General features: G+C 31.8%; 1 protein-coding gene across 1 annotated transcript; it reads right to left on the bottom strand.

Moving 5' to 3' along the window:
- Positions 1 to 3,026: 3,026 nt before the first annotated feature.
- Positions 3,027 to 21,883, bottom strand: LOC144420915 (uncharacterized). Its single transcript, XM_078110754.1, has 32 exons — positions 21,802 to 21,883; positions 21,328 to 21,487; positions 20,359 to 20,526; positions 20,132 to 20,218; positions 19,580 to 19,663; positions 19,070 to 19,258; positions 18,408 to 18,500; positions 17,819 to 18,007; positions 17,381 to 17,473; positions 16,746 to 16,931; positions 16,181 to 16,270; positions 15,589 to 15,765; positions 14,809 to 14,904; positions 14,274 to 14,441; positions 13,821 to 13,916; positions 13,113 to 13,301; positions 12,646 to 12,738; positions 12,243 to 12,437; positions 11,903 to 11,995; positions 11,127 to 11,312; positions 10,893 to 10,985; positions 8,669 to 8,761; positions 8,266 to 8,460; positions 7,926 to 8,018; positions 6,869 to 7,057; positions 6,324 to 6,416; positions 5,921 to 6,115; positions 5,583 to 5,675; positions 4,639 to 4,731; positions 4,160 to 4,327; positions 3,944 to 4,030; positions 3,027 to 3,600 (listed from the first exon to the last, which is right to left on the bottom strand). The coding sequence occupies exons 2-32, from the start codon at positions 21,418 to 21,420 to the stop codon at positions 3,595 to 3,597; spliced, it is 3,963 nt and encodes a 1,320-aa protein (XP_077966880.1). The 5' UTR covers positions 21,421 to 21,487; positions 21,802 to 21,883; the 3' UTR covers positions 3,027 to 3,594.
- Between the last annotated feature and the right edge of the window lie 1,172 nt (positions 21,884 to 23,055).

Below are 23,055 nucleotides of genomic sequence, written 5' to 3'. Positions count from 1 at the left end.
CCACCTCTGGTATATATAAAAGCAGGTATGAGCAATATGTCCAAAAAGATACGTCCGTTACAATATAGTACTATCATGGTATCTCATAAATGAATTACATTTTAATTTTTTTTTCCAGCTTTGGGTAATATGATTGTCTTTTTTACCTGAAAAATTGAATTGTTGCGTGAATGTGCTGTTATATTCTAAGGATATAGTATGATGAAATTATTTTTTGATCAATATATTTCGGGGGAAGGACAGAGAAGTCTATAAAAGGTGGAAAACGCTTAGTAGCAATATATGTTCTGCAGAGCTTACATGCTAGACTATATCTACACTGATTCATTTAAATCACAGTCTGAAATGCCCTGTATTTATTAAAACATCAACTGTTAGCCTACAACTTGATACATGATTTGTCTCCTCTCAATCGCTTCATTTCCTTCAACATCTGCATAACTTATCGTTGCTGCCCACGTTTTTATTGGCTTTATGAATTTGGACCAACTGACATCAGTAAAATTGGTGATTCCCCCCTCTTTCTCACAAACGTGCATTACAAAAACGGTCATTATTTTCCGAATCAAATATGCTGTAGCTTATATAGTAGTATAGGTCTGCTGAATATTCAAGTCATAAACCTTCCATACAAGCATACAAATACCGTATCGTTGTTTGTGGCATATTTTTTTAGGTCTAGCCTTTCTTGACATTACCGCATCGTACCTATTCAACAACCTTATATGAGCTAGTGCTCAACTGAAATTATTATACATGGTAGGAATTTACAGGTGCTTGATAACTTACGTATACATTTTAACACTGTCTTAGCATAACTAATAATAACTAAACGAGAATATCGGTCGGGGACCGAAGACTTATCGATCGAAACTGCGGTTTCGATTCATGACTCTATAGTGACACCGCGTGCCCCATTATTAATTATTTATTAACTTATTAGCTAATTATAAGACCTAATCCATCCAATATCAATAGGCTACTGATCCGAGCTATGATGAATGCACATGCAAAATTTGGAGAAGATTCAACCTCGCTTTCGTGAGATATCGCGTGCATCTAACACACAGACATACAGACAGACAAATACCTATCAACATACTTATCGATCTCAAGATCTGCAACATTTAATTAAGAATTCAAACAAAGAAAAAATTATCGCCAAGTACAACGAAGTAAACGAGGGAGTATGGGTGAGTTAATTTATACAAAATTGCACCTTTACAAGATGGATGACCGTATTGTTAAATTGTAGTTGCTGTTAAAATACTTGATTTCCTTCGCTACTCATAGATCTATTAATTTCACTTTTTTTCATAAATTGAAAATAGGGGTGAAGTAGCTAGGATAGTAAGCTATTATTTTTATTTCCATGTGATACGATATTTTATTAGAATTTCAGAAGCATCACATCGATAATTTCTCTCTTTCTACACTTATTTACGATTTTCCCAACAGTTTTTATGTTTTCTCTACCCAACATTTTGTGCTACATATTATTGGATATGCAGTGGATCTATGAATCGTTGTGTTAAATCGTTGCTGTTGCTGTTGTTGATATTATTCTTGAAAAAGATCGTCTTTCTTTTTAATAATTGGATCGATAGCTTTCGAATTTTATGACAGATTGATCGCATTTTAGCGATTGGTCAGCGAATTTGGCACGATTTCAATGAGAGCAGCTAGATTACCGGTACTTTAAAAGATTTGATATTTACCGGTTATTTTCTTTCATTTTGCGACTGAGGTTTAGGATTATAATATAAAAACTATACTTGTTGTTCTTCTTTTATTCGATTTCTCAATCTTTCTACAAACTCCATTAATCCCGATCTTTGTTGCTCTATTTCATCCTCAGTAATCTAAAGATAATTTTAATTTTTTTTTAAGTTCCATGCAAAGTGTGATATTTACATTTGATGTCAGTAGAAACAGGAAAATAAATATTTAAATAGTAATTTTTAACATACGAATTATGCTAATTCAATGTATGTATACCGGCAATATAACAAAAAACTAGTCACAGAATTAGAATAAACCCACATAAATTATAAAATCTAGATGATTCAAGACAATGAATTGTCTGGTATGCATTATTTCGTTGGAAAATATGTTGCAGCAAAAGATCCAGCACAGAACTCGAGTACATCTTGACCTCGATTAGTTGAATTCACTGTAATTAATTATGATGCAATGATATTATTTGAAGATATTGGTATGTATATAAACCACAGAAGCGTTTTTCAAATGCAATAGAATTTGCATACGCTTCAAAATAAATACACAAAACGCAAAAAATATCCTTGACTCAACGCAAAATTACGCCGACGAGTTCTCACTACTTCGTCGTCAAGAGAACATACTAATTTGCGTTCGATTTTGGCAGGGTTGTCTTTTGAAAATTCAATTCTCGCAAACGAAGTCCACTTTATGTTAACGGTAAATGCCAAACATTTTAAAAAAATATATAAAATCAAATTCGCCACAAAATTTTTTGCGTGATAATCCATCTTTAAAAGTATGTTTTGTGAAAACGAACAAAAAATAAATTTTAATTGTTGAACTTCTGTAATTTGTTATTGGAATATTGCGCTAACCCACGATTGAATATCAGATTAAAAAAAAAATAAATTGATTGTAATATTTTTAAATGAAAAGATGTCAAAATTCCAATGTTCGTACATGAAATCCTCAAACTTTGCTGTGTCCGGCATTCACTGAGGCATATCCTTAACTCCAGATTTTGCTAGTGAGTCAACAAATATTCCATATAAAAAATGAGAAAAAATATAAATAACTCGTCTGTGTAGCTTCACTTAAAGTTATCTCCTTTATTATCTATCGTTCCGTTCATTTGAAGTTTCTTAGAAATTGTCAAGACAATTCTATGCTGATTTCTTTTCAAGAATATTTCGCCAACGCAACTACAGAAATTCTTTCATTTTCCCAACTAAAAAATATCAACACAATAATACAAAACAGGGTACATTTTCATATGTTTATTGATGATATCAAGACATTGTTGTTCTATTCTAAGCTAGGTTACTTCAACTTCAATATTACGATAAAACCCTCCTAACTTTTTTAGTAACCAGATTACGCAAACTAATTTAATGTTAATAATCTAAAAAAGCATGGGGTATTCAAACAAAAACAAGAAATTTACAAAATTCAAAAATTAGGTACGACTAATTACCTGAAACAAAGTCATTCTAAATCTATACATCCTAATTTGCTGTAAATTGTACGATTACGAAATTCTCAATTTTAATTATGGGTTTTAAAAATTTGGGGGTATAATGCAAGCATGAATATACATAATAAAAATTAAAAAAAAAAAAACAGAAAAAATCTTTATTTAAAGCCACAATAAAACTCAGATTCTAAGTTATATAAACACAGGGGGCATATGTTTCGGTGGGGGCGTCACCGGGCAACACATCATCGGCTATGTTGCAAATGATTTTTGAATCTTTTTCTTCTTTTTATTTTCTTCTTCGATAATGAATCTTTGTGTCAATTGATCAAGGAGACAATCACGATTTGGCTGTTTAAAGTAGTTCCGTTTGTTTCAATTCAGCTTGCTTCTTTTCATTAGTGCTTTTCATAAAATATGATTTGATCAGTGTATTACTAAGATGCCATATATTTTGGTTACAAAATTGTTCATTTCATCTGCGTTTCTCACTGTTTTAGATTAAAATAATAAGTTTATCACATTATACGACACTTCTGAAAATATTACCTATTGGTCTTAATAGCAAAATTTTTTGATAAATATTATTTTGAATAGTATACGCAACAAGAATCCCGTTCCAAATATTACCCGCAAAAACTGCCTTTAGGTAGTCAGATTTAATGAGGAAGGCAATTCAATTTCTTTTTAGAAGACTTGTAATAATTTGTGCTACTGAGTTTTATGATTATAATATAAAAACTATACTTGTTGTTCTTTTTTTATTCGGTTTCTCAATCTTTCTACAAACTCTATTAATTCCGTTCTTCGTTTCTCTATTTCATCCTCAGTAATCTAAAAATAATTTTATTTCTTTTTTTAAGTTTTATGCAAAGTGTGATATTTAAAATTGATGTCAGTAGAAACAGAAAAATAAATATATGAAGAGAAATATTTAACCTAAGAATTAGAAAAATTTCTCACTGGGTATGAACTAAGCCATCCTTTTAATTCATTACATTTTCTTGTTATTGACTTTATATCCTCTGACGTGAGTTTGTTTCGTTGTTCTCCAAAAACAGCAAAGGATCTGACACGACTGATAAACATTCGACATTCATCGGCTTCTCTGACTATTTTTCGATCACGTTTCTGTGATTACGAACAATATAAAAAACGACTCATTTCGATGAAAAAAAAATATCAATATCAAAATATGTCTTTCTTATTCTGATTGAATTAAAATGTTACAAGAGACATGCTGTCACATGTCTAATTTTAAATATTTTCGTTTGTTCATTTGATCTTTGAAATTGAAACGAACTTTCACGAGTATCTGTGAAACTCGATCATAAACAGACGTTGACCATAAAATGATGTGCTGAAGGACCTAATACACGAATTATATATAGTATAAAGACTAAGGTGTCATATTCACAGAATTATTATAATTAAGTTGTCACCTGTTTCTCATCTTGCATACTCTTTAAAATTTTAGAAGCAACTGTTTCTAAGTCCTCACGTTTATCTCTAAGTTCTTTCTGCGAAATATCTTTCTAAAATAGGAATAAAAAAACTGCGTCTATTTTTGTTTAAAATTCATAAAAGCTAGAACAGTTGCTTTGCAACTTTAACATTGATATTAAAATATTAATGTTAATATTATTTTATTAAAAGGACGTGTCCTATACATACATAGGAAACCAGAAACCAATTCTCAGCATCCGTGTACATCTCAACTATTTTGTTGAAATACTATCCGTTATTTTATCTTTTCCTCTCTTGTGAATAACTAACTGTTTCCAGTAATTTATGCACTTAGATAAGCTTAGATAAGACAAAAGGAAACTTCTGAAATAATACTTTTATGTTAAACTGCTCAAAGCGAGATCCAGAGCCATCAACCAAATATCGAAAGATTTCTGATAGAAGAGTTAATATGTAAAGACTGGAGCACTAAGAATTGTACGTATAGGCTCATTTTTAGAATCAGTAGATCAGTAACACCGCTTTACTTGAAAAAGTTTGAACAATACTGTGAAGGACACAGCTATATGTTGGAGGATTTACACAAAAAACGAACGAACAAGCTAACATCTCAATCACTAAATTTTAGCGAACAATCACGTCAAATCCATTCCCATAAAACAAGATTCTATGTCCGATTGGATTCGCAGATATATTCTCATTAATAGCACAATTACGAAATTATAGAAAAATTTGGAAAGTAGCGAATATGTATAAATTTTGAGAAAACAAAAGATCTACTCTACAGGTTAAAAAGTCGTGAATAATAAACTCAATTGAATTTCAAAAAAATTCATTTTTTTGATCGAAGATATAATATACATTACATATAACACATGAACTAATTTTGGAATAAACAAGCAACAACTAGATCAAATACCTCCTCCCTTGTTTCCAACTTCTTGTAAATAATTTGAACATATTCCTCTAGTTCTCTACACTTTTTTTCAATTTCAGCAGAAGTCAAGTTTTCCTATTAGGTGAATAAACGTTTTATTATATTTGACAGAATATTGGTGATAAAAACCACACGGTGAAAAACTAACTTTAGGCCAAATACTGACACTAGCGGTATTTTCTACAATGACTTGAAAATATTCCAGTTAAGAATCTAATTTTGTATGACTTCCCAACGTATGTGGCCATATTGGACGTCACAACATTACGCTTAAACCCTTTTTTGATATTTTAAGATTCTGAGCAAATAGGTTTGTGTACCGCAATTAAAAACTGATTTGCTTTGATGCATTCAGATTGAATTCGATCCTCATCGTGTTTTGTCAATCTAGACGTGAGAGGCTCAAACACAGTAAGACGTTGGACACGGTCGATGTAATTCTTCAGTTTTTGAGACATTTCAGCTTTCTTTATTCGCTCTTCAGCTTGCCTCCTTGCCACCTCAGCCTTTTCTAACTAAAAACATTTAATATTCATAATCAGTAATGATTGAAAAAATAATAATTTAAATAATATTGTCTATATTTTATCATATATGAAACGAGAAGAAAAAACGTTATAATATTAAAAGTAACAGACAGGTCTACGAAAAGTAAAATTGACGAAACTAAGTACAAATGTAGCAAGCTTCAAAAGGAATTACATTTTAGAATAATCACCCCACCGTGTCAATTCTTTCCAACTTTTTGTACACATGTTCAGTCATTTTGCGTATATCCAAATATTGGACTTCCAGTTGGATCGTATCTGAATTTTCCTGAACAAAAATAACAAAAAAAAAACAATTAAATAATTTACAACACCAATCAAGTAGAAACAAAGGAGCTCAAGTCATATTTTTCAGAAATGGTCTGATTTATGTATTTATAAACCGTTTTGGGGTTACAAACCTGGACCTTTTAGTTTTTATTTTAGGTAACTTATTTTAGGTAAAATAGTTAAGGTAGGTTTTTATTTAACTATTACAAAAATGCGATTTTCTCAATACCTTAGAATGTGACATAAGCTAATATGTTAATAGACTAATACAGTTATGATATTTTTTAGCCAATTCATTACACACTGGGTTAGTATGTTGATATGGCATTTCAATAAAGATTTCAACCTTTAATACCAACATAGTCACGTCCTCTAACTACAAAGTAACAGCTGCTCGTATAGTGCAAAGTCATAGTGAAGTATAAGATGGAACAATAACGCGATATTCACCCTGATATGTCTTTCTGCGATGTTACATTGACTAAATATCAATCTAAAATCTTCTTCAGTCAATCTGTTCTTGAACTGTTTGAATACAACCAGCGATTTGACATCAGAAATGTATGCTCGAAGATTGTTGATTACTTCCGCGCGTTTTCTAATCGTTTCTGCCCGCTCTCGTTCACGCTCAGCTTCGATCTTTCCCGAAATTAAATTTCATTGTTTTTTAAAAATGGCTAGTTGATATAAATATAGCTAGGAATAATTTAGTAAGAACCTCAGCTATATTTAATTTGAAGTTTTGCTGAGAAAAGTAACATTCAATTATTAGTTAATGGCATAGTTATTTGGAAAATAATAATTGGTGATAAATACTTTACTTTAAAAAAAAGGTATGCAACTATTTTAGTAGATTAAGTATGGCCAGAATGTTGTTTCCCTACTCTGCGACCAATTTAGCTTGGGTGCATTTTCCCAATCAGATAATATTTCGGTATAATTTGACTGACTTTACTCTGCTCTACAGTAACAACTTCCTCACAATTACACCTATCTTGACCCAGAACGTACCAAGAAATTAAATTACACCTAGTAATAAATATTTAAACATATATTCGGAAATAAAGTTCTCCCACATAAGTACTGCTCCAATGAATTTACAGGTATGGTGCAAGACATTCAAATACCGTAGATAGTAAAATCTCGCCTCTATTTTTCTGGCCCGTAACGCATTAAAAATATCATTGAGAGTTTTCTGTAATTCATCAAATTTGAACGAATCACGTCAAATCCATTCTCATAAAACAAGATTCTATGTCCGATTGGATTCGCATATATATCCTCATTAAAAGCGAAATTACAAAATCATAGAAAAATTTCGAAAGTAGCGAATATGTATAAATTTTGAGAAAACAAAACTCTACTCTACAGGTTAATAAGTCGTGAATATTAAACTCAATTGAATTTCAAAAAAATTCATTTTTTTGATCGAAGATATAATATACATTACATATAACACATGAACTGATTTTGGAAAAAAAAAACAAGCAACAACTAGATCAAATACCTCTTCCCATGTTTTCGACTTCTTGTAAATAATTTGAACATATTCCTCTAGTTCTCTACACTTTTTTTCAATTTCAGTAGAAGTCAAGTTTTCCTATTAGATGAATAAACGTTTTATTATATTTGACAGAATATTGGTGATGAAAACCACACGGTGAAAAACTAACTTTAGGCCAAATACTGACACTAGCGGTATTTTCCACAATGACTTGAAAATATTCCAGTAAAGAATCTAATTTTGTATGACTTGTCCCAACGTATGTGGCCATATTGGACGTCACAACATTACGCTTAAACCCTTTTTAGATATTTTAAGATTCTGAGCAAATAGGTTCGTGTACCGCAATTAAAAACTGATTTGCTTTGATGCATTCAGATTGAATTCGAGCTTCATCGTTCTTTGTCAATCTAGACGTGAGAGGCTCAAACACAGTAAGACGTTGGACACGGTCGATGTATCTCTTCACTTTTTGAGACATATCATCTTTCTTTCTTTGCTCTTCGGCTTGCCTCCTTGCCACCTCAGCCTTTTCTAACTAAAAACATTTATTATTCATAATCAGTAATGATTGAAAAAATAATAATTTAAATAATATTGTCTATATTTTATCATATATACAACGGGAAGAAAAAACGTTATAATATTGAAAGTAACAGACAGGTCTACGAAAATTAAAATTGACGAAACTAAGTCCAAATGTAGCAAGCTTCAAAAGGGAATACATTTTAAAATAATCACCCCACCGTGTCAATTCTTTTTAACTTTTTGTACACATCTTCAGTCATTTTGCGTATATCCAAATATTGGACTTCCAGTTGGATCGTATCTGAATTTTCCTGAACAAAAAAAAAACCAAATAAATTTTTTACGACACCAATCGAGTAGAATCAAAGGAGCTCAAGTCATACTTTTTAGAAATTATCTGAATTTATGTATTTATAGACCATTTTGGGGTTACAAACCTGGACCTTTTAGTTTTTATTTTAGGTAACTTATTTTAGGTAAATTAGTTAAGGTAGGTTTTTATTTAACTATTACAAAAATGCGATTTTCTCAATACCTTAGAATGTGACATAAGCTAATATGTTAATAGACTAATACAGTTTTGATATTTTTTAGCCAATTTATTACACACTGGGTTAGTATGTTGATATGGCATTTCAATAAAGATTTCAACCTTTAATACCAACATAGGCAATATTCACCTCGCGATATTCACCTCGATATGTCTTTCTGCAATGTTACATTGACTAAATATCAATCTCAAACGATCACGTTTCTGTGATTACGAACAATATAAAAAAGACTCGATGAAAAAAAAATATCAATATCAAAATATGTCTTTTTTATTCTGATTAATTTAAAATGTTACAACAGACATGCTGTCACATGTCTTATTTTAAATTTTTTCTTTTGTTCATTTGATCTTTGAAATTGAAACGAACCTTCAAGAGTATCTGTGAAACTCGGTTATAAAAAGAAGTTGACCATAAGAGAGAGAATTTATTATTTCGTCAACCAGAAAACACATAATATAAAATATAATAATAACTAAATAAGTGAAACAAAAGTTTTCGGTATGACTGGGAGGTAACGATACCGATCTGAGTCAGTTACCACCCAATATAACACATGAATATATACATAAATTGACACAGGTTCTTTTTTATTTAACTCTCAGTTTATAGAGAACTATTTACACTATTTACAAAACGAGGATATATCTGATTAAAACGAGGATAAATTTTGAATTCATCTAATCAGGGTTGGGAATTTATTGTGAAAAATGACACATTTATAACAGTAACATAATGTGGTTTTTGTTTTAAATTAATGTTAATGGTAGAAAAAGAGGAGTGCGTTTCCGAAATAGATACTTAATTCTAAATGAGCCTATATATGAGAATCATTTAATACATCATTTTAACACTATAAAAAAATAAAAAAAAATATTAATACTACAATAATACCTAAATAGACATATGCAAATTTAAGCAGATATGATTTATTAAAGACAAAGATGAGACAGTTACAATTGCCGGAAACCATTTCAATTCTTGCAATAATTCATAGTCTACTCCAAACGTAAACTTTAGTGGTAGTAGTATAAAAAAAAAATGGTCAAATCTATCAAGATATCGCATATCGATAAATTTTAATCACACTCACAGTTAATTAAATAATCCATAACAGCCGCTTAACAGTAATTGGAAATTTAATTATATTAAGGAGCATCATATGAATTTCAAAAGTCACTTAGCGGAGCAGTTTTGGGTAACTAGGGTGGTATAACACCAGACCTAATGTTGTGCATAGATAGGATAGCAGAAAATGAATGGAAATGTTTGCAGAATGATAATACATGAGATATATATAAAACAGTGGATTAATTTGGTATCCCCCAAACGTAAACTTTGGTGGTAGGAGTATCAAAAATTGCCAAATTTATTAATTTATTGCAATATCGATAAATGTTAATCACACTCACAGTTGATTAAATAAACCATAACAACCACATAAAGGTAATTGAAACAGTAATTATATAATATCAACCTAATGTTGTGCATAGGTGGGATATCAGAAAATGATTAAAATTGTTTGCAGAATAATAAATGACAGGACATGAAATATACATAAAACGGTGGATTAATTTGGCAGGATAGACCAAGAATAATATACACAAGTACACTATAATCTAATTGTCGGGCAAAAAGAGGCTAGTTTCCAGCCATTGTAGCATGAACCGCAATTAAGGAGTGGAGGAATATATTAGAATGTAGCAAGTGAGTTTTATGATTAAAGAATAGAAAATTTATATAACAATTATATTAATACAATTAAACAAGTTATGAACATCAATTTTATAGGAGAAATGATGTGCTGAAGGACCTAATACACGAAACGAATTATATATAGTATAAAGACTAAGATGTCATATTCACAGAATTATTATAGTTAAGTTGTCACCTGTTTCTCATCTTGCATACTCTCTAAAATGTTAGAAGCAACTGTTTCTAAGTCCTCGCGTTTATCTCTAAGTTCTTTATGCGAAATCTCTTTCTAAATAAAAATAAAAAACTGCGTCTATTTTTGTTTAAAATTCATAAAAGCTAGAACAGTTGCTTTGCAACTTTAACATTGATATTAAAATATTAATGTTAATATTATTTTATATTAAAAAAGAACGTGTGCTATACATACATAGGAAACCAGGAACCAATTCTCAGCATCCGTGTACATCTCTACTATTTTGTTGAAATACTTATCCGTTAATTTATCTTTTCCTCTGTTGCGAATAACTAACTGTTTCCAGTAATTTATGCACTTAGATAAGCTCTCCTTAGCGTTGTTCCATTCTACTAAATCATCTTTGCATTTGTTTGCTATCTGAAAATTTCAAAAAGATTTTAGAAACTTCTAAAATAATACTTTTATGTTAAACTGCTCAAAGCGAGATCCAGAGCCATCAACCAAATACCGAAAGATTTCTGATAGAAGAGTTAATATGTAAAGAGTGGAGCACTAAGAATTTTACGTATAGGCTCATTTTTAGAATCAGTAGATCAGTAACACCGCTTTACTTGAAAAAGTTTGAACAATACTGTGAAGGACACAGCTATATGTTGGAGGATTTACACACAAAATGGACGAACAAGCTAACATCTCAATCACTAAATTTTAGCGAACAATCACGTCAGATCCATTCTTATAAAACAAGATTCTATGTCCGATTGGATTCGCATATATATCCTCACTAATAGCAAAATTATGGAATTATAGAAAAATTTGGAAAGTAGCGAATATGTATAAGTTTTGAGAAAACAAAAGCTCTACTCTACAGGTTAAAAAGTCGTGAATAATAAACTCAATTGAATTTCAAAAAAATTCATTTTTTTGATCGAAGATATAATATACATTACATATAACACATGAACTTATTTTGAAAAAAAAAAACAAGCAACAACTAGATCAAATACCTCTTCCCATGTTTTCAACTTCTTGTAAATAATTTGAACATATTCCTCTAGTTCTCTACACTTTTTTTCAATTTCAGCAGAATTCAAGTTTTCCTATTAGATGAATAAACGCTTTATTATATTTGATAGAATATTGGTGATGAAAAACACACGGTGAAAAACTAACTTTAGGCCAAATACTGACACTAGCGGTATTTTCTACAATGACTTGAAAATATTCCAATAAAGAATCTAATTTTGTATTACTTGGCCCAACGTATGTGACCATATTGGACGACACAACATTACGCTTAAACGCTTTTTTGATATTTTAAGATTCTGAGCAAATAGTTTTGTGTACCGCGATTAAAAACTGATTTGCTTTGATGCATTCAGATTGAATTCGAGCTTCATCGTTTTTTGTCAATCTAGACGCGAGAGGCTCAAACACAATAAGACGTTGGACACGGTCAATGTAATTCTTCAGTTTTTGAGACATATCAGCTTTCTTTCTTCGCTCTTCGGCTTGTCTCCTTGCCACCTCAGTCTTTTCTAACTAAAAACATTTAATATTCATAATCAGTAATGATTGAAAAGATAATAATTTATATAATATTGTCTATATTTTATCATATATACAACGGGAAGAATAAACGTTATAATATTAAAAGTAACAGACAGGTCTACGAAAAGTAAAATTGACGAAACTAAGTCCAAATGTAGCAAGCTTCAAAAGGGAATAAATTTTAAAATAATCACCCCACCGTGTCAATTCTTTTCAACTTTTTGTACACATCTTCAGTCATTTTGCGTATATCCAAATATTGGACTTCCAGTTGGATCGTATCTGAATTTTCCTGAACAAAAAAAAAACAATTAAATTATTTACAACACCAATCGAGTAGAATCAAAGGAGCTCAAATCATATTTTTTTAGAAATTATCTGAATTTATGTATTTATAGACCATTTTGGGGTTACAAACCTGGACCTTTTAGTTTTTATTTTAGGTAACTTATTTTAGGTAAATTAGTTAAGGTAGGTTTTTATTTAACTATTACAAAAATGCGATTTTCTCAATACCTTAGAATGTGACACAAGCTAATATGTTAATAGACTAATACAGTTTTGACATTTTTTAGCCAATTTGTTACACACTGGGTTAGTATGTTGATATGGCATTTCAATCAAGATTTTAACCTTTAATACCAACATAGGCAACGCGATATTCACCTCGATATGTCTTTCTGCAATGTTACATTGACTAAATATCAATCTCAAATCTTCTTCAGTCAATCTGTTCTTGAACTTTTTGAATACAACTCTCGATCTGACCTCGGAAATGTGGGCTCGGAGATTGTTGATTACTTCCGCGCGCTTTCTAATCGTTTCTGCCCGCTGTCGTTCACGCTCAGCTTCGACCTTTTAGGAAATATAACTTCATTGAGTTCTTACATAAAATGAATAGTTGATAGATATATAACTAAAAATACTTCAAAAAGAACCTTAACAATATTTTATTTAGAGTTTTGCTCCGAAGAGTCACATTCAACTTATAGTTAAGGGCATAGTTATTGATAAAATAATAATTGCTGATAAATACTTTACTTTAGAAAAAAGATATGCAATTATTTTAGTAGATAAAATATGGTCAGAATGTTGTTTTCCTACTCTGCGACCAATTTAGCTTGAGTACATTTTTCAAATAATATAATATTTCGGTATAAATTCGACTGACTTTACTCTGCTCTACAGTAACAACTTCGTCACAATTACACCTATCTTGACCCAGAACGTACCAAGAAATTAAATTACACCTAGTAATAAATCTTTAAACATATATTCGGAAAGAAAGTTCTCCCACATAAGTAGGCCTACTGCTCCAATGAATTTACAGGTAGGGTGCAAGACATTCAAATACCGTAAATAGAAAAATCTTACCTCTATTTTTCTTTCCCGTAACGAATTAAAAATGTCATTGACTGTTTTCTGTAACTTATCAAATTCTGATAAAAAATTTTTGCCAGTGATTTGATGCTGAATACAATTTAATATAGATATTTTAAATAAGTAACTTATCTACGGAATGAAATCTTTCTGTAGTTTTTAAATGAGACGAAATGTTCATCGTGATAATGTGTTCAATTTGAAAATTTCAATTCGATTGCTACGCCAGGGTGTAAAACTTAATCGACCATTCTAATTGGCCACCGTGGTTTAAATCATTAATTTAATAAAGTAACTCTCGACTGATTCAAATATTTTTGCAGATCTTCTTGCATTTAATGAAGCTAAAAGTACGCCTACATAGAATGGTTGTCGATTGCTAATAATCGGTGTAATATATGGTCACTTGGTCACCGTTATTCGAATTATTAATTTGCTCTGACTTACGTAATTTTCATTAATCCATTCGAATACATTCGTGCAATGCTCGTGTATTGTATCAATGCACTGGACAATTGTTTTGTCTGTTTCTCTTTCAGCCTCCAGACTTTTACAAACATAGTCAATGTAATCGTGTACAGCAGTTCGGACTTGCTGTCGAAATATTTCCTCTGCCTGAAAAAATAACAGGTAAATAAAAAAAGGTGAAACTAAAGGACACCGCGTTTGTGAAAAAGTAATATTGGGCCATTCCAGCTTTGCAAATCTGAGTTTTTTTCTGGTACTTGGCACCTAGTGCCTCCTAATTAAATTTCTCACTTGAAACTTATATTCAGCCCCACATTCAATATGCTATGAATTAATGTAAAACATTAATAAACGCAAATTCGAAATAGGACTTAGTAAAACTTTATTTTCTGTCAATTCTTAATATGCGAGTCACTCTAATTTATATGTAACGAAATACGTCCAAAGTAGCAAGCTTTGTTGCACTTAAATTTTATTTTGAATTTTTTAATGCAATTTTGTATTTCTATCTCACCTCATTTTTTCCTGCTTGCATTTTATCATAAATATCCTCAATCGTTCTTCGTAAATTTCTCTGCTTTGATGTAATGGTATCGGATGTAATTTGATCCTTGAAAAGTATATGATTAGAGTTAGGGTGCAATAGCATATAATTTAATAATTTTGTAGCTTCCAAGCAAATAATTATTATCAAGATGGAAATAAACACAAGAAGTTACTTCCACAAGTCATACAAACAGCTGCATCCACCAACATGTTTAAACCATCAGCACATTCATAGTTCTCTAGTTTTAAGTACATGCCCTTAAATCTAGAGTTGAGAGAGAAGTCCGAGAAAAATTTAAATTTGGGAGTAGAGTAGATTCGGAATTACTGAATAGAGCACTGAACCACTGAATTCGAGTTTCAAGTCCGACTCACAGCCTCGCCGAAATCCAAAGCCTACCAAATCATGAGTCGTTGAAGTTCCAAGTAATAAATAGAGTTTGAGTCATAATAGATTGCATAAACAATAATGAAATGAGGTGAAATAAGGCACATTGACACTTCTAATACAATTCTATACTTTTGTTTATTTGTGTGATCCGAGTCGAGTCGAGACTTGAAAAGGTGAATTATGTCAAGTCGATAATTTAGGTCTGGCCGACAATGGTGGGAAGTCACCAGCTAGTCTTTATACAGTATTATTTTTCTCATTGTGTAATACCCCAGCTTGTTTCGAATACGCTAACACAAAAATGTTATTCAATTTTAGGGAGAGGTATATATCATATTGCATTAATTTTGGACTTACATAGTATTTCTTAATCCACTCCAATACAGTTTTACAGCTGTTCGTAATCATATTGATATGCGGTCGAGTAGACTCGTCATTTTCCTCTTCCGTTGCGATATTTTTATGAACTTCGTCGATGTATTTGCATAGATCGTTGAATGCTTTTTGTCGAATATTCGCTTCTGCTTCTTTTTCCTTTGAAAAGATAATCAGTAATATATTTCTCCATCATACATAAAAACACTTTGTGAATAAAGGTTGCAAAAAAGATGTAAAAATGACATAAGAGGGTGAAGGGAGGCGAGGGAAACAAATATTGGTTATTGTGCAGTAACATGCCTAATTAAGCCTAACAGTAATTGACAATAGCATAAAAAATGGAACAACAAAGAACATTAAAAAAAGGAAATGTCAAAGTAAATCGAGGCGATCTAGATATTCAGAAGACGCCCGATACAAAGAGAAACGGAAAACGGCTCCAAGCACCGATATGCGAGTAAAACAATCTATTCACATTCAACTAGTTTATCGACAAACGCGTACAATGATAAATTATTTAGGAGATAAGGAAGTTCAAAGTTAAATTCCTTAATTACAAGTATTGACAAACCTGTTTCATTTTGCTCATACTTTGTTTGATTTCTTCAACAGTATCACGCAACTCCACATGCTTGGATTGAACCGATTCTACTGAAATCTCCTGTTAAAATAGTCGAATTTACTGTTTAAAATTGCTAACAACAAAACTACAGCTCCAGCTTACTAAATATTAAAAATGAACAAATGCTCTTAATATTAACACCGAGCCTGCGTGCGTCGGTCCCGCAAAGGATGACCTGAGAATTACTGACAAAATCTACGGACAATTAATGCAGAGGCGAAAAACAAGAAGTTCCCTTTTAATTAAAATAAAACGGTATGATTTTTGGTGAAATATCGCGTTCAATAGGACTCAAAAAATATTCGTAAAAAAAAAAGTGATGGCTTTGAACGAACTAATTCCAACCACATTAGTTGCGGAGATGGGCAACAAATTACTACAACGAGAAAAACAGCAACTAGAATCTAAAATAACAATGTATATGCACACTTTGTATCCAATACCTAAAAAAGTAAATTAGGATGAAAAATTGGCATAAACAAATCGTTTTAATCTAAGCAATGTTAATACTCACTTCTGATTTGAGATATTCTCCAGTTTCACTGCATAAGGCGTTTAGTGTATCCGCATATTTAGTTCCAGCAATTTGTTCTGATGCACACATCTGGCGAATTGAAGCTAGAGACGTCACGAGATTATCACGAGCCTCGGTCAGCTTTCTTTCTTCTTTTGCTTGCTCTTCCTTCACTGCTTCAATGGCCTGTGTTACACATCCGAAAATGAATTATTAGGTTAGTTTGTTTTATTATCCTAATGAGTATAATCATAACAACGCATATTCACAGATTTTGACGCATTTTATGGAAGGTTTTTAATAGAAAAAATGTTTGACTAAAGTAAGCTCATTATATAAAGATTTCCGGGGCTTCATCGAGGCGGATTGCGAGTAAGATCGCTCTAAGAGATGGAGGATTTGATAAGTATAAGATAGGTAATTGATTGGATCAAAAAAGAGTCCGCTGTAATTTTATTGCTTGTAAAAGACAAGTGGCGAAAATTTAAATCTTTAGTTCAGGATCACTATCGTTAGTTGTATCTGCTGATAGAATAGCAAGCAATTTGTACTGCAAGATCTTTGTGGATAAAAACCAGAGTTGCATAAAACATTCAACAGTTTTAAACCCTTCTTGCATCTTTATAGTGATTCACCTGTATTTCTTGTTTTAATCCACTCCGAAGGTTTTTAAGACTCGCCTTCACTTCAATATACTTTGATTCTAGTTCTTCTACAGTGATAGTTTTCTGGAAAATGTTGTAATTGTATTCACTTACTCTGAAGCAACTAAAGGTTTGTATATGTGCTGATTCAATCACCGCCAAGTGTTCTAATCCTTGAATTTAATATTAAAATTTCTATTATTTCTGTTAAAATATTCTCGAAGAATGGTTTCGCGCACTCACTCAGGAAAAAAAAGAGACAGCATTTTGGGCTAAGTTAAATGACGTTCACTGAAGTGAATAACTAACGAGGACACTTATAGCTTTAAATAAGACACCAGATGAGCCCACTGATTTGAAGTGAGCTACTATGTATTTGAGAGAGTGGAATTGTTTACTCGGAATATAATTTACAATGATTATACTTACTTGGTACCTTTGAAGCCAATCTTCGGCTTCATTACAAGTACGTCTTATGTTTTCGATATATTGAGAAAATTCTGCACCAAGATGTCTGTTTGTTATTTGGGTACGAACCGAATTTAACAATTTGCGAATGTTTCTGTTTGCTTTATCCCATTGTTTTCTTCTCTCTTGTTTTATTTTATATGTGGCCATCTGAATGAAAAGTGCATAGCAATAATACTCAGCTAATTTTCTTAGACATGTAGTATTATTTTATAAATCGTAACAGGTGGGTAACTATTCGTATCTGTCCATTTTTTGGTGTTGTGCAGGAGACAGGGATGAATTAGAATAAGATTCCGATTATATAAATTTAAAATATATATATATATATTCATGATTACATATCTAGAACATCCGAACACTTTTTGTATATTACTTTGAGGTAATTGACTATAAACTTTAAAAATAATCTTTTATGAAATATCTGAACACATTTTTAATATCATCTATTTTTGAGATGATGTGTTTAATATAATATAAACAAAATTTAAGGTTTATAAATCGATGTTGAATCATTCAAACATGACGTAAATCGTAGTGAAATGACTACCTGAGCCTTTCTTTGTAGTTTTGTCACAACACTTTGAATGAAACTTTCAAATGCTGTTCTTTTGTCCTCGATTTGTTTGATATGAAGGTTTTTCTGAAGATACAAATTTGCACTTACATATATATATATATATATTATTACCGTATGAGATATTCAACACATATGTTCAGTAAATACAAAAATGTAAAGCACTTCTTATGTTAGAAGCACTAGAAAGACTCCAGCTTTATTACTTTTGAGAAGAGTTACCCAAAACACGCTCACGTGCTGTCTCATCTATGAGCGACTAAAGTATCAAACCAAGCAGAATCCAGACCGTTATGACCGTTATTACCCTGACCTGGTACACATACTACGTTCCAGTATCCGCCATCTTGGTTCACATACTGAGGGAGTACCGTTTTATTTTCCGAAATTAAATATTTATTTTGTAGTTTATTCCTAATCTTATTTTTGATAGATATTCCAAAATACCTAGTATAACTTTAATAAGCAACGATGTTATTAAAACAATAACAATAAAAACATTTTATAAACGTATACTTGCATTACAAGCTATGCTATGTATTAATTGACTAATAAGATTGTTTGCTTCAAATATGCAAATTGAAATATTTCTATTTAAATTTGATGAAACAAAAAGTTTTAGTAGTAAAACGTACCCGATTTGTGCTCAAAAACGTGTTCATTCTTAAACACTTATCATCGACATCTATTTTGTCATCAGACGACATAAACTTTTCATATTCAGCAAATGCTTCATGTGTTTGGACTGATTGGATATACTGCCGAAAATTGTTGATTGCCTTGATAAGTTCGTCTTGTTGTTCTTGTTGCTTTTCTTTATCGGCCTGTTAAATTCAGATTTATATTCACTATAAAATGTGATAATATTTATGGAAACAGTAATTTGTGTATAATTTATACCATATTTATTTGAACGGTTTGTTGAATCTTTTCATCAGAAATGTTTGTTCAAAAATCATATTAATCTTACGTAATATAATTTAGAATCATTTAAGTCTTCTCTGCACTTGGTTCACATACTTCGGGAGTACCAAAAAAGTACACAAAGTCACACTAATGCAAAAATTCCGTTTTTTTTTCAAATAATTTCGATGGACTTCGTTTTGATCTTTTCGTGTTGTGACCGTTTCATACTGCTCGGATACCTCGTGTTGTTGAACGGAAAGAATGTGATCACGAAAACTTTGAATTGCGCCATGTAGCTTTTGTTTTCGTCTTCTTTCCTTTTCCTGGTTTTGAAATGAAAGCATGTATTGAAAATTCAAAAATAAAGGGTGTGCGCTGGGAGAGAAGTGTTCGTTCCAAGCATGGCTCCGAAACCTTTGGACAGTGAACTTCATCTCCCAACTTTGCATTAAAATAAAACTGGATTAGTACTACAGACAACCGAGTGATGAAAATTTGAATTCTAAAAGTTTGAGGTCCAAATATTTTTCAAAAGATCACGACTATTAGGGGTTAAAGTTCTGTCTCCAATTTTACACTATGGAAAAATCAAAAAGTAGACACAGGTTAAAATTTCTCAGGTCGCACGTCTCGTTTTCAGACTCCACGCCAACCATCTTTCGAAGGATATAATAAACAAAACCAAAACATAGAGATTTTTCCAAAAGTTGGATCAGTGACTACTTTGGCAGATCCTTATCTGGCGAGGAGATGCCTGAACGACCCACACAAAATATTTTGAATGCATTTACCTGAGCTTGGTTTTTCAGCCTATTCAAAATATTTTCAACAAAAAGTTTGAACTCCAAGTGTTGTTCGCGTATTTGTCTGAGATTTTCCTGTAAATAAAAAGTTAATTTCAATAGTTTTTTTTACGTAAGAGAAGAATAAGTTTGTGATATCGCAGAAACCAAGATGATAGTTTCCGTTAAGATGAAAAGATAAAAGTGATAATTTGATTGTAAACCAGTAAGCTTACCGGATTTTTATCAAGAAATTGTTCTGCTGCATGAATTTCGTTTCGATCTTCTGGTGTCATAAACGTGCCATGCTGCCTGATTACATCATGTTGTTGGACAGAACGAATGTAATCACGAAAACTTTGAATTGCGTAATGTAGCTCTTGTTCTTTCTTGCTTTTCTCTTCCTGGTATTTATATGAGAGCATGTTTCAAAAACTAATTGGTTGTTTTAGGAGAGAAAGATTGATTCTGATAATGACTGCGTGACATTCAAACAGTCGACTTCGGCTATAACTACGACTATCGACAACGCGTAGACGTTTACAAAATAGATATGCCATGCCGAAAGATCCCTGTGAACATAATTCTTTTTAAAACACAGTGTTTCAACCCAAAGTATAAAACACCACAAAAAAAAAATATAAAAGTGTTCGTCAATTTTACTCGCAGCTTTCGGCTAAATTTTATTCGAAGTAGTTTCAGAAAATTGTTTTTAGAAATCTGATACAAGTGACACGTCGCCGGTATATTCAACTATAGTCGTTAACTGGTCGTTAAATTTACTAGTCGTTTAACTGGTCGGTCTGGGCCTGCCATCACTCACCGTTTAAATTAGATATATCATGTTGCTATCATAACACAGACAAAAATATTGATTCACAAACCCAAGGAGCTAGTTTTTTAAAAGTGAGATATCAAGGCGTTGCTCAATGCTCAAGTGGGCGAAGTAAAAATATAGGGTACCCCCGTAGTGTGTGTACCAGGTTTGGGTTGGGCCATAATTTCATTCCGATTTTCCTTATTTTAGTTTCTTTACAAGATCGGGGAATGTCTGTGTTAGCTAAGTAAATATCCATCCTGTCCATAGGTTTCAGTTCCCTCACACAACTTGATGTAAAGTAAGCGAACAAAATCAGTTACCTCCTTATAGGTACACATATTTTTGAAGCGACAAATGTAGAGCTATTCAAACCAGTCAAACGTACCTCATTATCTCCTGGAAAATCTTGTACATGATCGCACGCATTGCATATTACTGGGTTGTCTTCTTCTTGGCATTTTGGCTTTGTATTGGCCATTTGGTTTTGGTCGGTTCGATTTCAAATTTATTTCTTGTCTTGTCCTAAAATTTCCAACTGTATGTATCTGTAAAGTAAATTTGCTAAATTCCCAACTGCATGTATGTTTAAATTAATTGCAATATGAACAATTTTTTATTGAAGTTTCAAAACGCTACAACTAGAAGAATTACATGTTATTATCTCATATTTGACATGTTGTTGTAAAACAGGAATGGGCGAACTACGAAAAATCCAGAACTTAAAGTTGTTAGTCATCTAGTTCAATATACTGCACCACTAAGTTTTACCATCTATGCTGAAAATAGAAATTTGCATGTGCTTGTACAGTGGCTTATTGTTCTTTTAGTACATAAAAAGCTGTGAATAAAAATATCTTACCAAATGCGGTCGGGAAATCCACGAATTCACGTAACTACGTCGTACGTGGTAAAGGCATAGCCAACAAATCATAGCCTAACCTAGTAAAAAGAGGAACAACAATAAATATGACTTGCTTAAACATTTACTTTGCTTTTGTGTAGCGAAGCGTATTGAAGTAACGCTTTAGAAATGTATATCCTGGTGTTCGTATGAAATGCATGAACTAATAATGAATACGATACTCGAATTCGAGTCGGGACTCCCCTCCTAGATGCATATTGTGTCAGTATGGTAGCTTGTTTTATTGAACACACTTTATTGAATACTCAATTTTGACCCTGTTCACTGGTTTATAGAAGATAAGTTTAATATTGATATAGCCAATGTAGACTATATGTCAGATTGTATTTTTAGACTCTTAACCAAGCGCTTTTTACCATTCGACGACTGTCCCTTCCTGTCTTTTGTAAATTGTTGGAGCTAACCTTTGTTTAATCATAGCACTTTGCCATCGTTCCTATTAAATTAGTAGTCTAAGTCTTTATAACGTCAATTATTTATAAGTCCTACCTGAATAAACTATACGGATAAATAAACAGCTTTTCCCACAATTTCTATCTTCTGACATAAACCTGAAATATTCTATTTAGCGGTTCCCAAGCTATGGTTCGCGACCCACTGGTAGGTCGCAAAAGGAATTTTAGTGGGTCGTTAAATGATGTAGAAAGCTTCGATTAATTATACTGGCTATTAGGATCGGTGGCGACTCGAATACGTAGATCTTAAAAAAAAAAATAAATAAATTAAATTAAATCCTAATCTGTAAAAGTTTCCGTTTTACGATCTTTTCAAAGGAACAAAAATTTGCTACACAAAGAATGACCATGTGGCTTTTTTGTGTATAGCAGTTTTGTACACTGTACAGCACTTCTTACTTCTTGCCGTGTTTCCCCGAAATTTAGACAGGATTTAGATTTATATTCCTTAGAATAATAACATTATATTTTTTTTTTGGAAGAGGTCTTCTGTGTTCATTTATCAAAAATAAAATTACATTGTAGAAAATCACTAGATAAGTCGCCATAAGCTGTGGTAATAAATAGTGGGAACCACTGTTCTATTTGATATGCTCACTGAATGAGGCAAACTCGCTAAACAAATGCTTGGCTTTTAACGATTATCCGTTGTACTGTCAGATGACTTTTTATGTCTATTCACATTGCAAACTAATAAATACTGCAATAATGCTGTCCAAAACATTGCGTAATATAA

This window comes from Styela clava, chromosome 3 (assembly GCF_964204865.1).
Source record: "Styela clava chromosome 3, kaStyClav1.hap1.2, whole genome shotgun sequence".
In the NCBI taxonomy this organism is placed as follows: Eukaryota; Metazoa; Chordata; class Ascidiacea; order Stolidobranchia; family Styelidae; genus Styela; species Styela clava.
The sequence above is the reverse complement of the archived record's forward strand: the minus strand, read 5'-3'. Positions and strand labels throughout refer to the sequence as shown.

What these genes read in the sequence shown, in the direction of transcription:
- LOC144420915 (XM_078110754.1), bottom strand. Translation starts at nt 21,420, where the DNA reads ATGGCCAATACAAAGCCAAAATGCCAAGAAGAAGACAACCCAGTAATA. An exon ending in AGTGGATTAAGAAATACTAT is followed by an intron (nt 14,905 to 15,588) that starts GTAAGTCCAAAA and finishes ATACTTTTCAAG; the next exon opens with GATCAAATTACATCCGATAC. An exon ending in TCGCAGAAAGACATATCAGG is followed by an intron (nt 6,417 to 6,868) that starts GTGAATATCGCG and finishes ATTTTTGTTCAG; the next exon opens with GAAAATTCAGATACGATCCA.